The sequence below is a fragment of the Seriola aureovittata genome, chromosome 4 (assembly GCF_021018895.1).
Source record: "Seriola aureovittata isolate HTS-2021-v1 ecotype China chromosome 4, ASM2101889v1, whole genome shotgun sequence".
In the NCBI taxonomy this organism is placed as follows: domain Eukaryota; kingdom Metazoa; phylum Chordata; class Actinopteri; order Carangiformes; family Carangidae; genus Seriola; species Seriola aureovittata.
In genome coordinates this window covers 10,204,754-10,218,401 of record NC_079367.1, presented here as the reverse complement: position 1 = coordinate 10,218,401, position 13,648 = coordinate 10,204,754, and the positions used below count along the sequence as shown (strand labels likewise).

General features: G+C 39.4%; 1 protein-coding gene across 2 annotated transcripts in view; it reads left to right on the top strand.

Annotated features, from left to right (window-relative positions):
* Positions 1–13,648, top strand: part of dscamb (Down syndrome cell adhesion molecule b) — a 114,893-nt gene that overhangs the window by 13,612 nt on the left and 87,633 nt on the right. For both annotated transcript variants that reach the window (XM_056373371.1, XM_056373372.1), the window contains exons 2-3: positions 4,842–5,159; positions 5,883–6,029. In XM_056373371.1, the coding sequence (XP_056229346.1) occupies positions 4,842–5,159; positions 5,883–6,029 (465 nt within the window). The remainder of the gene's footprint in view (positions 1–4,841; positions 5,160–5,882; positions 6,030–13,648) is intronic.

Here is a 13,648-nt window from a genome sequence, read left to right as displayed (position 1 = left end):
TAATCTGGCTTTGCAGCTTCATAGTCTAAAAACTACAGATGCAGCCTCAGGTTGCTGGTTCAGTGAGTGATGCTGCCCAGCATCAAATAGCAGACACAGCTAGCAACTAGCTAGTGAACATAGTGGGCCATTTGGCAGTTAAAGTATTTCCCTCAGGATTTGGTAGAGAGCAAAACAGAGCTAAAAGGAGATTGAATGGTGGGCTCACATTCATCAGGTGGCCTCTAAATGAATGCTAATGTTGCTCAGTAACTACTGGATGAGTAAAGAAACCACTGGTGATAATCAATGTTGTTTACAACTTTGTTCCAGTGATATAGTCCCCTTTGGTCTTGTGGAAGTTATTGTCAGACTTTTGGTCAGAATAACTATAGAAATAATGTACTCACCTCCTCACTGTAGAGCTTGTAAAACATCAGCAGTCCACTCGATGTAAAAAAGGTCTAAATATTAAAAGTTATTATGCTTGTGTACATTATACAGTTTCTTCCGTCAGCTGTATGAACCTTGGAAGACAATTATAATAATTGTATGCTAATTTACCAAAGTATTCCAGCCAAAACTATAACAGTAAGTCCCAGAAAAGAACAGCATACATCTCAAAAAGAATGAATGGAAAAAATGATGCATTCTTCCTCTTTTGCTGGCCCTGAAACCGAAACGGTTTAAATGAAATAGCTTCTTTCCTTCTTCCCTTTCTCCCTGAAGATATCCCGTTGGTAAAAAAAAAAAAAAATCATAGTCAATTATAGATGCATATAATGCATTATTGAACAGTGTCATTTATTTCACCTTTACGGTTGAGCTCATGAAAAATTATGCCAATTACTGATTTCCTCTCGGGCAATGTAGTAAGTGGTTGGGCCCTGAGGCCGTTTGTTGGGGCATGACATGGTGCTCTTTGTGAGGTCTGAGGGGGTGATGTACCTGCGTCACTGGACCATTTGTGGTTGGGCTCCTGAGTTTAGTCAATTAGGAAAACGAATAGCGCAGTGATACGTACCCTTCCACCAGAGTCCATTTCTTTTTTTAATTAAATCAATCTCACTATCACTCAGCCAGTCTAAATTGAGTTGCTCTCACATACTTTTCATATGTGAAATAGACGAATATCAAAACAGCCATGACATAAATCCTAATCCAATTTCTCCGATGCTTGCACAGAATAGAAGCTTTCCAAGCAAGCACACACTTCTTTGATCTACCTCTCTCCAGACATTTGCTATTGTAGCTCTGTAACTTTCAAAGTATCAATTAACTAAGTACCCAAATTGTATTTTCTGTAAACTTTGATGTGTGCCAGTTTTTTCTGTCATTGCATTTTTATGTGTAATGAAAAAAATATTATTTTGTTTTCTTAATTTGCACAAATTACTCTTTGTCTGCTCCTTGTCACTAACCTTGAGCACTGTCCATGAACAGGTGGGTTTTTTGACATCCCCCCACCCCTTATGGCTCCAGTTTGTATTATCAACAGAGCACTGAGAAGATTGATACTCTCTGTGCCAGCTGGAAAAAAAGAGAATGAATCAGAATTTAATATGACTTTGATGTATTATTTTCATCTTGGCCGGTGCCACAGACCCACTGAGAGTCCAGTATCCACTATCCCACCACATTTTAAAAGATTCAAATTGCTTAAAACTTTTTGATGTAAGAGACTATACAGGAGTATACAATAGTTCCTCTGTTGGGAAAATACTGTCCCTTTCTAAATTTTATTTTACTCATACAAACAATCAATATTTTCTAATTTAATAATATAAGAGCTAGAGAATTTTGGTGAAAGAATGTGATATCATGAATCAATTTTTCACTAAATATGAAGCATGAAGCAACATCAGATTATTCGCAAATGCAATTTGACCACAAATTATTGTTTTAAATGTTTATGATTTTATTCACATAAACTTTATTACATATTGAAACTTATCAATCTGTGGTAAACAGAAAGCAGAGAGAAAGATTATGGAAAGCGGCGGTGACAAACAGACAATTTGATTTGTCAGGATGCATTGCTGCCTATTTCATTTTCCACGTGCAAGGACTTGAAAACATGCATGCTGTTCACAGTTTTATATCTAGCGACTGAGCCTCTAACATATGCACAGAAATATGTGTAGAAACAGAGATGCATTGTTAGTCATCACCTTGTACAATTCACAGATGGAAGTAACAAACAGTTCTGTACAGCTGTGAGTCGGGAATGTGCATTGTTAGCATTTACAAATTAAATCAGCATACATATAGAAGCACAGGGCATTGGCAGGTAAACAAATGATGGATTCAGTCATCAGACTGTCCCGCTATATTTGCCTCTTGCAGGCTGCCCAACAGGCTACATCCCAGCTATAATGTTGAAGACGGTTATATCCCAGTACCAAATTCTGTTTTCTAAAATATCCCCATATTGTATTATGTGTTCTTTCTAATTATCTTCCATAGAAGTACTGGCTGTACTTGTGATGATGATTATTTGTAGTGTTGATTGGACCTTCTACTAGCTACTCTGGGTAGCCATCCACATTTTTATGCTTGTTGAAACTCACCATATCAGTCAGACCTACCACCTAGAAGCTCCCTGCAGCTGTTGACCTTACTGTAGTTTCTGCAGGCTGTAGATGATGTGCTTGTTACATGCCAAGGAGGTTAAGTTTTCACCCATGCCTGTTTATTTGTCAGCAGGATTACGCAAAAAATACTGAACTGATTTGCACCGAATTTGGTGGAGGGGCATGTGCCAGGGAAGAACCCATTAAATCTGAGGGCATATTTCAGATCATTTACTTTGAATTTTTTTTTTTTGTCTGAAGTCTGGTTTGGCAGAGGCCAATGCCAATGTCAAACAACATAACATAAAATATACATAACAACATAAAAAAAGAAATAGACTGTGAGTGCCCTTCTAGTTCTTCATTTTCTGCCATGTAATAGTTAAATAATAATGTACATCCCAGTCAAATATAATTTATTAGGTTATAAGAGACTAAAAACAGCTGCATAAGTAAAGTTCAAGTGGAGTATGTTTCAAAATGATTGAGGGAAATGTCTGAAAATTACAATTTTATGACTGTATCAAAAAGATTTTGTTCCAGTGTGCACCATTTACAGAAAAAACACTTATTATAATTCCAAATTAAGTATAAGTTGTATTATTTCATTTTAGAAAATGCATCATTAATGTGTTCTTTAATTTATTGAGACATGCAGCTGTTTGCTAACAAAACGCTAAACTTCATCCCTTCCGGAAGCTGCAAAGCTAGCTAAAAGAAAAAAATACAGTCAGTTGGCCCACTTCACTTTCGTGCTGTGTTAGAAAATCTAGGACATTTTACCCCAATAAATAAGTTTGTTGTGGAAAGGGTGATATAGGCAAGTCTGTGATAAATTCCTGACATTGAAAACACTATATAACTCTGTGTCACACGGTCAAAACTTTCATTATTAGATGACGTCACCATATACAGGTAAAGTTTCCCTCATGCTGTACACAGTTACATGTAACTGTGTTCTGTTGTATCTGTCAGGGCAGGATAGCTTACAGTATTACTTTCTCACTTGTATTTTATCATATCATACTGTATGTGGATATCTGCTAATTCCAATTGAAGAGTGAGGCACATAGAAATCTCTTATAATCATAAAGAATACAATATATGTTTTCATAGCTAGTTATTGGACTTGTACTCCTCTGCTTACCTTTTTAATGTGGATGAAAACCCTGCACAGTCAGTCCACATTATCTGCATTGGTAAAATAGATTTACCAGTGCATATGCTTGCTTCTGCAACACAGAGAGTGCAGAGCTGTTTGCATTTTCAGAAAGGTTGCAAATGGCCAGCTCTCCAATATGTCGACAAATTCTTGTAGAAAAAAATGCTGCAGTATTGATCTTTAGTGTGCTAATCATTTTGAATGAGTATTCCTCATTTGTAACAACAAATGTGGATGTGCGAGTGTATGTACATGAGCAGGTCACTGGACTGTCTCATTGCTGGTTGAAAGCTGCTGGAGCAGAGAAACGCATGGAATTGTCTGCAATTTGAAACCTTGTTAGGAATTTATGAAGTGCTAAAATGTTTTCTCCCCAGGGAGGATCCAAGCCAGCTGCCAGTGCCACTGTAAGCCATTTAGTGCAGAGCCTCTGGGCTCGTCACCAGGCTGAGATAGCAAGCGAGATACACACTCACAAATACTGTATATACAATTATTCTTGCCTGAAATACAAAAATACAAACAGACTTGCTCTCATAAATACAGAACCTCAGATTGCAAACATCTGCTGGCTTCCTCAGTCAGAAATCAAGCATCTGTAGATTACTTTGAAGCTAACTGTTCCAACACTGACATTTATTACCCTTTTCTCATCCTCCAGAGAATGCCACTGCACTAACTGCATTTAACATCACTCTCTTTACTGTGATGTTGACTTAAATTTAAAATGGAATATGATCAAGGCAGCTGACCTTATTTCATAATTGATTGTAGTCTATGTTAATTTAATGTTCACAAAGTCCCAGGGATAGGAATATAGTGGTGAATCCAAAACAAATGATCATGTCACATAAATAGAAATACTTACCGTGAATGATGTTCATGGAATATTAATTTGTGCTTTCCAATTTTTGCTATTTGAAATAAACATTTTCACACTCAAATATCAAACAGAGGGACAAAAAGTACATATTTTAAAATCTGACATTTTTTATCATCTCAATGTCTCTTGTCAATGCCAATGAACAAATGCATAAACACAAGAACTTAGATAATACTACAGCATACTAAAAATTGTGCAAATCCATGGTTGTAAAAGCAAGCATCCTGTGTTGTCTCTCTTGCAGTTTTCAGTGAGGACCTACATTCCAGCTTATACTTTGTCAATGCATCTCTGCAAGAGGTAGTATTTGCCAGCACCACAGGGACCTCAGTGCCCTGTCCTGCTGGGGGTGCGCCGCCTGCCTCGCTGCGCTGGTATCTGGCTACCGGCGAGGAGATCTACGATGTGCCGGGCATCCGCCATGTCCACCCCAATGGAACCCTCCAGATCTTCAACTTCCTGCCATCCAGCTTCAGCAAGCTGATCCACGACAACACGTACTACTGCACTGCCGAAAACCCTTCTGGCAAGATTAGGAGTCAGGATGTCCACATCAAAGCTGGTGAGTCCACAGAGGAGAGCTTAGTGTAGCAGGAGTACTTCTAGTAATGGTAGCAGTGAGAGAAAAAGTAGTCGTACTAGCAGAAGATGTTCTGAGAGGAGCGAAGATTTAGTGTCAGCTGCACCTGTAGAAGAAGATGTGAAAATCATAGTTATAATAAATGAAAGGGTAATTGTTGTAGTTGCATGTGGTGCTTTTTGTAATAGCACAACAGGTAAAGTCAAACACTTGAAAGACAAATTAATGTGAGTGTATAAATGTGTGTAGTACAAATGAATTAAGTGCAGGTTTCCAAAATCTTCATTACCCTGTCATGTATCTTTGTCAAAGTGCAAAAGCTCAGAGTGATTGGAGCATGATTTCAGTTAGTGATTGGATATCTTGCACCAGATAAGTGATTGAAAAGATAAGCTGAACTAAACGCTCTTACCGTCTTCTTCATCATAGCAATTGTGGCCAACGTTCATCGGTATTGTAGTCTTAAGGCCAGTCCGCCATGCCAAAGTGATGCACAAGACATCATTTCTCTTAAACCAAGTTGAAATAATTAGATGCGGTGGTCAGAACAGAAACGTTAGGTTTGAAGTTTTACTAGATGAGAGCTTGATCCTTGGGTCCAAATCTAGATACCCACCCTCTCCCCAAAAATGAAAAAGAAGAATACAAAAACATTTCTTATGAATGAGACCTCTCATGTGTTTATGCTTTTTCTCCTTTTGATAGTGTCACGGGAACCCTACACAGTCAGAGTGGCTGACCAGAAGGCTATGAGAGGCAGTGTAGCCGTCTTCAAGTGCATTATCCCTGCTTCTGTTGAGGCCTACGTCACTGTTGTATCATGGGAGAAAGACACCGTTTCACTCAGCTCAGGTAAGACGAGGAATGCATCAGAACTTTGTTCAGCTGGGCCCTTCAACACAGAGTTTTTAGTGCTTAAAAACAACAAAAAAAAACAGCAACATACAGTGAATAACCTGTTCAAAATCAGGACTAATGTGTTATATGTCAAGGTAAAATGCCAGCGTTAATGTTCAAATGATAGACAACATTTGTAACTTTGTTCAAGGAATATCAGTTATGAAAGATCACAAGTAAAGCTTTTTTTGTTGGCCACCCTTGCAATGACAAATTTGTGAGATTAAATGTTTGACGGAGAAAGAGAGAGAGAGAGATAGAGAGAGAGAGGTGTGCTGCCATTTTTTTTTTGGCTGTTTATCTCAGCCCCCTCCCTGCTCTGCTCTGCTCCCTGCTCTTTGGACACTATGTTCTGTTTCACTGTGAGTCATCTTCTTACCTGTTTACTGTTGTAGTCTGCCATTACTGGGGCTCTGCAGCTCTGTACAGTCCTGTCCTCTCACTAGCCAGAGGATGTTGATAACTGTCACGTTGAATCACCAAGCTTCTCTCCCCTATACGCACTCCACCTCAGCCAACTCCATTTTGAGTCCAGCAAGGGGTAAAGTGGAACAGTTTACATAGCATCATTGACCTAGTTACCCTCCTTGTCTGAATCCAGTGGCGCAGCATGATAACGCAAGACACCAGAATGTTCTGCGGGTTGGATTTTTACTCAAGTTAAATGGGATGCTTATCTCTTTGATTGCTCCATGTACTGCCCGCTGGCTGATTTTGCTTCATACTGAGGCGTTTAGGGACCTGTAAGTGAGCACTTGATGTCATTTGACTGAGGGCAGAATCTGGGACGGTGTTTTGGTGGCATTTTAAATGTGTCTGCTCAAGCATGAAGATGTGTCTTCTGATCCATGCCAGCGACTTATTTACTCGAGGTTACTCAAGTTACTTGGTGCGAGCTGCCAGTTGAAGACATTGCCTAATGTCACGGAGAGCGGGCAAATATGCAGCATGCAGATATGATTAGGTTCTGTAAATGAAATGAATCATGTAGACAAGACTCAGAGATAATGTTTATGTCAACTGTGGTTGAAAAAAAATGGTCCATTATGAGGATAAACTGCTTTAACTCCTCTACATCTCCGTCAGAAGGTTGGTCAAGTTGGGCAAAATTTAAGCGATATAATAAAATACAAAGAGGGGATGTGTGTGCAAAAACAGCTTTTCATGTACATGTGCCATTCCTTTATATTGAAAAACCAGTCATTGCAAATCATTTCTTAAATCAGCTCTTGTTGTACTGCCTACAATGACGTCTTTCCTTTTTTTCCCCAGCAGGTCTGACAGCCTATAGAATATGCAGTGAAGTTTTGATGGATTATATTGTATGCTCTGTGTTCTTTTGAGTTCTTTCACAAGCATTCAAAGGAACAACGATATTGGATTGTCCGTGTTTACTCCAATAAGTATTGCAGCAGGCGAGTGCTGTCAAAAGCATGAGCACACGGTCAAAATCACTGCTGCTCCGTGATAAATATTTGATGGTAGATTGTGATGCATGAGCGGATTCACCTAGCACTGTTATGGAGAAGGTATGTTTACTCTAGGAGTGAGGGTTAGAAGGATGTGTGTGCGTGAGTGTGTTTGTGCATGTGTTTGTGCATGAGCGAAAAGCAAGAGAGACCATAAGGGCACCAACAGGGCTTGACAATGGCAACTGGGTGCAGTTTGACCCAGCCTAGTTTTCTGACTCCTTCCCCACCCCCCTTTTTTCTGTTCTTTTTTTTTTTTTTTCAATTTTTCATGAAAGAAGACTTGGTCTCAGTGGACACAAAATAAAGCTATCCCACAGCCACACTGAATTATTAATCTCAGGTTTTTGTTGGGAACGGTAACATCAAGCGCACTTCCCTACCCTTGCATTGTGCATCACAATGTGAGGAAGAACAGTCAAGGCTCAAGATATTACTCTTTGTCGAGACACAAAAAGACCAGGATGAGAACACATTGGCAATGCTTGGTGAAAAAATTTGGGCTGATAATGTCACCTGATTGTTTTCTTAATACTGGTTAACATCCACAGTTTAGATTCCCTGAAACATCTAAACCACTACTGATTGTGTGTTGCCTGTGCTTGTTTAATATCGTGTGGTGCTTTTTAAGATCAGTAACTTGCATCTAGAGAAGAAAGTGGCTTAAATCATGGCCGCAAAATCTTTGAATATCTAGTGATCCACATTAGGGTCAAAAATAGATGCATAATTACAGACTAGGGCCTGTCTTAATTAATCAGCTGTGATTGAAAAGTTAATTACAATATGAATTACCTCTCAGAATGAGGACTGCTTAGTAGTCATTTGAAGCAGCCTGTTTTCAATGTGAATGAGCACAACGCAATCTCACTGGGTCCTAATGTTGCCACTAACATACCATTAACCCGTCATGAATTTTAAAATGGATCTCGCAGCACGAGCTTTCAAATGCCCGGCTCCAATCGCCTCCTCGCTGCTTTTGATAAACAATTGACAGAGCTAATAGAGAGATGAAAGAGGCAAAAAAAAATGAGAGAAAGAAAGTGGAGTGCGGAGGGGAGGAGTTGAGCTGTGTCCTACTGTGTTGCTGCCAGAATTTTATATGGTGGACCTTTATTTAATGCATATGTGTCACATGCACCTTTGTCTGTTTAGTTGTATTTTTCTTTTACATGCTCCCATGTGTTTGCATGTCAAGTGGCTGCGCTTTTGAAAAGGGATGGGGCTGGGGTGGTTTTTTTTTTTTGTGTGTGTTTTTCCATCTATCTAACTTTTGTCTCTCATCATTCATGACATGAGGGAGCGTAATGAGCTTGGCGGCCTTGGTTGCAGACAAGAGCTTCAGCAAAGCCAGTGCTCAGATATTGAATGAGCTGCGAACAACATGTTGTCACTGAGACCTTGCGCTCTCCTTTAAGATGCATGTATGTGTAAGTTGGACAATTAGAGCATGAATTCTGCGTTCGCTTGCAGTAACATTTGAGCAGTTTGAGTCCTCTATAACGTATGGTATTAGTTGTAACCTATCAGCTCAGGATTGGTGCAGATTATTTTCCTCTGTATCCAACGTGTAAAATTGTGTGTATACATCCTACACACAGTGAGTTCTTGTTGACTTTTCTTATGTTTTACAGATATAGAAGCAACATAGCGTGGAGTCAACACAATCTCTGTAGATAATTACAGTATGCTCACAGTACCTCTCTCAGAGCTTTTTATGCACGTGTCAACATTTGCATCCATTTTAATCTTTTTCTGTAAGTGTAGGCAACTTGCAAATTTGAAGACCAATACCGAATGATTGCAGATGGATTATGGGAAATTACCATGAATGAGTTTTTGTGAGAGTAAAACTGAATGTGATTCTGTTCATCATCCAAACACATAGGTTCACTTAGGTTAGGGTTAGAGTAAGACAGGGTGAGGTGTCATAATTACAAACATTTTATACACATTTTCTCAAAATTGAGCATCACTCATGATAAACACATCTAGACCTGGCACGTTCATGTGATTCATTCACTGTTTGAAAATTTATTTCACACTTTTCTGGAGCTGCAGTGATTGGTTAATTGATCTGTTACTTGATCAACAGATAATTCAACAGATTTTCAGGCAAAGATGGCAAAAAACAAAACAAAACAAAAATAAAAAAAAACACATGTTCCAGCTTCTAAATGTGAATATCTGCTGGGATTCTATGTCTTCTATGATATTAAGTTGAATATCTGCAATTTGCTGCTATTTTATAGACCAAACAATTAAAAAAAAAAAAAATCAATTGATCGATAATGAAAATAATTGCTTGTTGCAGCCCTACAGTTTTCATTCAAAGAGCCCACATTTGATCAATTTGTAGATTTCATATAACAAAAAAACCCATCTGGTCAAATGTAACAGCACCTAGGCTAAGGCAGCAGCACACCAGCACCTTCATTCAGTTACTCATCCAGTGGGAAGCCTGACACGGCTACAGATAAGGAAGTGCAGGCCAGACAGGCAGCCTGTATAACGCCCCAGGAGAGGACAGGGAAAAAGAGGGGAAAGGTGAGGAGAGGTGAGGTACGATGGGGAGAAAAAAGGAGAGAAGAAAAGAGGAATGGATGTAGAGAGGTCTCCTCTGTCTTGGAGAGATAGGGTTTCCTCCTTGGAACAAACATGCAGGCCTTTCATCTTTTCAGGCTGGAGATTAGACTAGAGATGGAGGATGGGAAGCTTTGTTCTGTCTTAAGACACTGGCTCAGTCCGAGGCCAGTGGAGAGGGATGACTCCATAAGCCGTTCCTACTTCTTGGATGTGTCTCTATATTCCATGATCTTAACATTTATTACTTTTTTCCTAGGATTTGGGCCATATTATAAAGATTTTACCAAACTGGATGGCTTTATGACAATTTGGGATTTTTATATTGATATTTTTCATCCATATTTTCATTTGACAGGTATTAAATTTCTTTGTTTTAGAGATACAATGGCTCGTCGACTGACTGATAAGTCGATCCACAGAAAATGAACTATTTCGATAACCCAATAATTATTATTTTTTTTTTTTTTTTTTTTTGCAGATTAATAGATAGTGAAGATTATCGTTGTTTGCAGCCCTAGTTTGTTAAGACAAAAATACCCTTTCAGTTGATATTATATATGAGCAATTTCTCAGAGAAGGTATTAAATCATAATATATATTGATATGTGATACAAAATGACATATAACTTGATATTTGATTTTATCCATATTGGCCACTCCTAGTTGGACTTAACTCACACTAATTGAAAAGAGGGCAATTACATAGGATATCTGTGTCGTAACACATGCTTACCAACAGTGTCAGATTCTGACATTGTTTATGTTTGACTTATACTGGAGACAATAGAGAGGCTCCTCTTCCCCCATCCCTCTTCTTCTTAACTTTATTTTCTTTCATATTTTCCTTATTCTCTTCTCTTCTCTTCTCTTCTCTTCTCTTCTCTTCTCTTCTCTTCTCTTCTCTTCTCTTCTCTTCTCTTCTCTTCTCTTCTCTTCTCTTCTCTTCTCTTCTCTCTCTCTTCTCTTCTCTTCTCTTCCCTTCCCTTCTCTTCTCTTCTCTTCTCTTCTCTTCTCCATCCTCCACTCCTCCTCCACTATCGGCCTTCTCTCCTCCTCTCATCTCATTGCATAACCTGCTTGGCACAGCGCCCCAGTCAATTTCCTCCTGCGTGGAAAATGCTGTTTTTTTATTTGCTTTATGCAAATAAGTCCATCCAATACTCATGGCATCAGTAAAAAAATCTCTAGTTACATTTTTCAGTCACATTCACGTCGGCCGCCTCCCAACTGTGCGTTTAGCATTTAAGTGATGAAAGTGCCTCAGCACTCTTGCATTCAACTCACTCCTCTCTCATGGGTTCTTGTGAGTGCTTATAGAGGCTAATTAAACAGTTTGCTTGCTAATAGAATCACAGTCTTAACCAGCCACCAGCTCAGTCGCTGGAATGTTAAGGATGTCTTCAAAGGGGCCACTGTAACTGTTTGGTTTACAGGATCAATGCTCAGCAGGAATTTATCATGCCAGTGATGTGCCACCACCTCCATTTTTCACTGAGATTGACAGTGAGGGCACTGAGAGGCAGGCGGAGACGCGGCTGTAAATTCAACACACCCAAAGTCAGGCCAACCTTGAAAAGAGGGCACTGTTGTAGAAATGAGCTTGGGAGGAAAGAAGATGCAAAGAAATGTAGAGGAAAAGAGGACAGATTAGAGGAAAGGAAGTGAGAAGAGAGTTGGGGAAACAAGAGAGGAGGTTAAGGAGGAGATTTGAAAAGGTAGAGAGGAGGAGAGTGGGCGAGGCTTTTTCTTTGGTAAACAAGGGACTGCATCACATTAGATACACAATCTTTTCCCTCTGTCTTCTTCTTTTTCTTCCCTTCACACTTTCCCTTCTCATTCTCTCTTCCTTCAGTCTGCCTCTCTTTCTCAATATCCATCTCTCTCCAGTTTTCTGTTTTTCTCACACAAACATGGTGTGTTGATCTTGTTGTTAGGGGGCTGGAAAATGGGTCACGGCTCAAGCAGGAGTGCATGATCCCTGCATGTAAGCACATAGCAATTCAAGGGAAGCTCTAGATATTAACATGTATGTGTGCATGTACATGCGTGCAAATATACCGTACATGTATGAGTCTGAGTTTGTGTTTGTGGGTGCATCCGTGTGTATCCGTGTGTTTTTTTGGGGGTTTTTTTGCATGCTACTCCACCCATCCTGCAGTGAAATCCTATGAAAACAACACAGCCTATCATTTTGGTCCCCCCTCCTCCCACACAGATCAGCAGTTAGTGAAATGCTGACCCTTGTCTTTCACTGCACCCCTTTTCCCAGTCCACTCACACACAGCTGCCTGAAATCTAAGTGAGAAGGGATGCTTATTGTTTGCATAGTATGTGCGTCTGTAAAGGTGCTGTTACTGTGCTTTTATTTCTCATTTAAATGTACAGTCATTGTCTGTACATGTGAGTGAAAGTGTGTGCATGGTGTGATGCTGTCAAGTAGGAAGTGTTTGGGGTTGGGGGCCGGGGGCACTATCCTGAAAGAAATTTGAAAAAAAAAAAAAAAAAAGAGCAAAGAAGAAAAAAAAATCAATAGTTGTGTGCATTAATCACGCTGCTGCCACAGAGAATTATGGGAACATGAGCTGAAGGATGCATTTTGTGCATTTGCAACATATGAGTGCTGTGTGAAGGGGAGTTTGGGGAATTGGAAGAGGACGAAACAAGACCCTTTTAGTAAGAAGTGAGGTTAGAGCAGAGATAGTTGGGGGTTGTTTTCTTCATGTATTGTGTGCTCAGTGTGTCTTACTGTTACGTTTTGTAGAAGACTTAACCCACTGTCTTTTGTAAAGCTCGCTTTAGGACTGCATTCATTCAGTGTTATTTTGAAAGCTTTGATGTTACAGCTTTTTAAATAGCTGTGATTACATTTTTATTTTAAAGCTTTGATAATATGTTGTGTTTTCGGGATGGTGTGGCTCACATTTATAGTCTTTTTACATTTGTTTCACATCTTCCCTCAGCTATGAGGATTGCCATTTTAAAAGTAGAAAACCGAGCACTCCTCTGACTTTCTGTTTGAGCTGGTGGTGTTTGAAGTCTCCATCTTAGCTGTGGTGAAGGCTTGAGGACGTGATACATATTTGATAAGGATCAATAGCAGGGCTACTGAGACAGAGATGGAGGGAAATCGATCTTGGACTGGGCTTCCCAAAAGCATCTTAAACCTAAGGTCATCTTTGGAACGTCCGTCTGGCTCAGACTTGTAATTTGTGCTGAAATACAATGCAAACAATACAAATTTTAATTCTTGCTTACTTTCACATTCTCTTTCATGATACATCTGTACAAGAGCTGAGTGAAGCAGAAACACCAGCAGAAGGGCTGTTCTCCGTTCTCAAATTTACTTTATGTTTTATCTTAGGTTTATGTATTATATTAAGCATCTACTGACATCCTAATCACTGTGCACATAAAACAATAAAGCAATCTGTTTAGTGACGGGAGACTGAACAGCAGACAACATTTTGGCACGGTGGCTGTGATTCCCAGCTGATACTCCATACGGATAGACAAAATCAA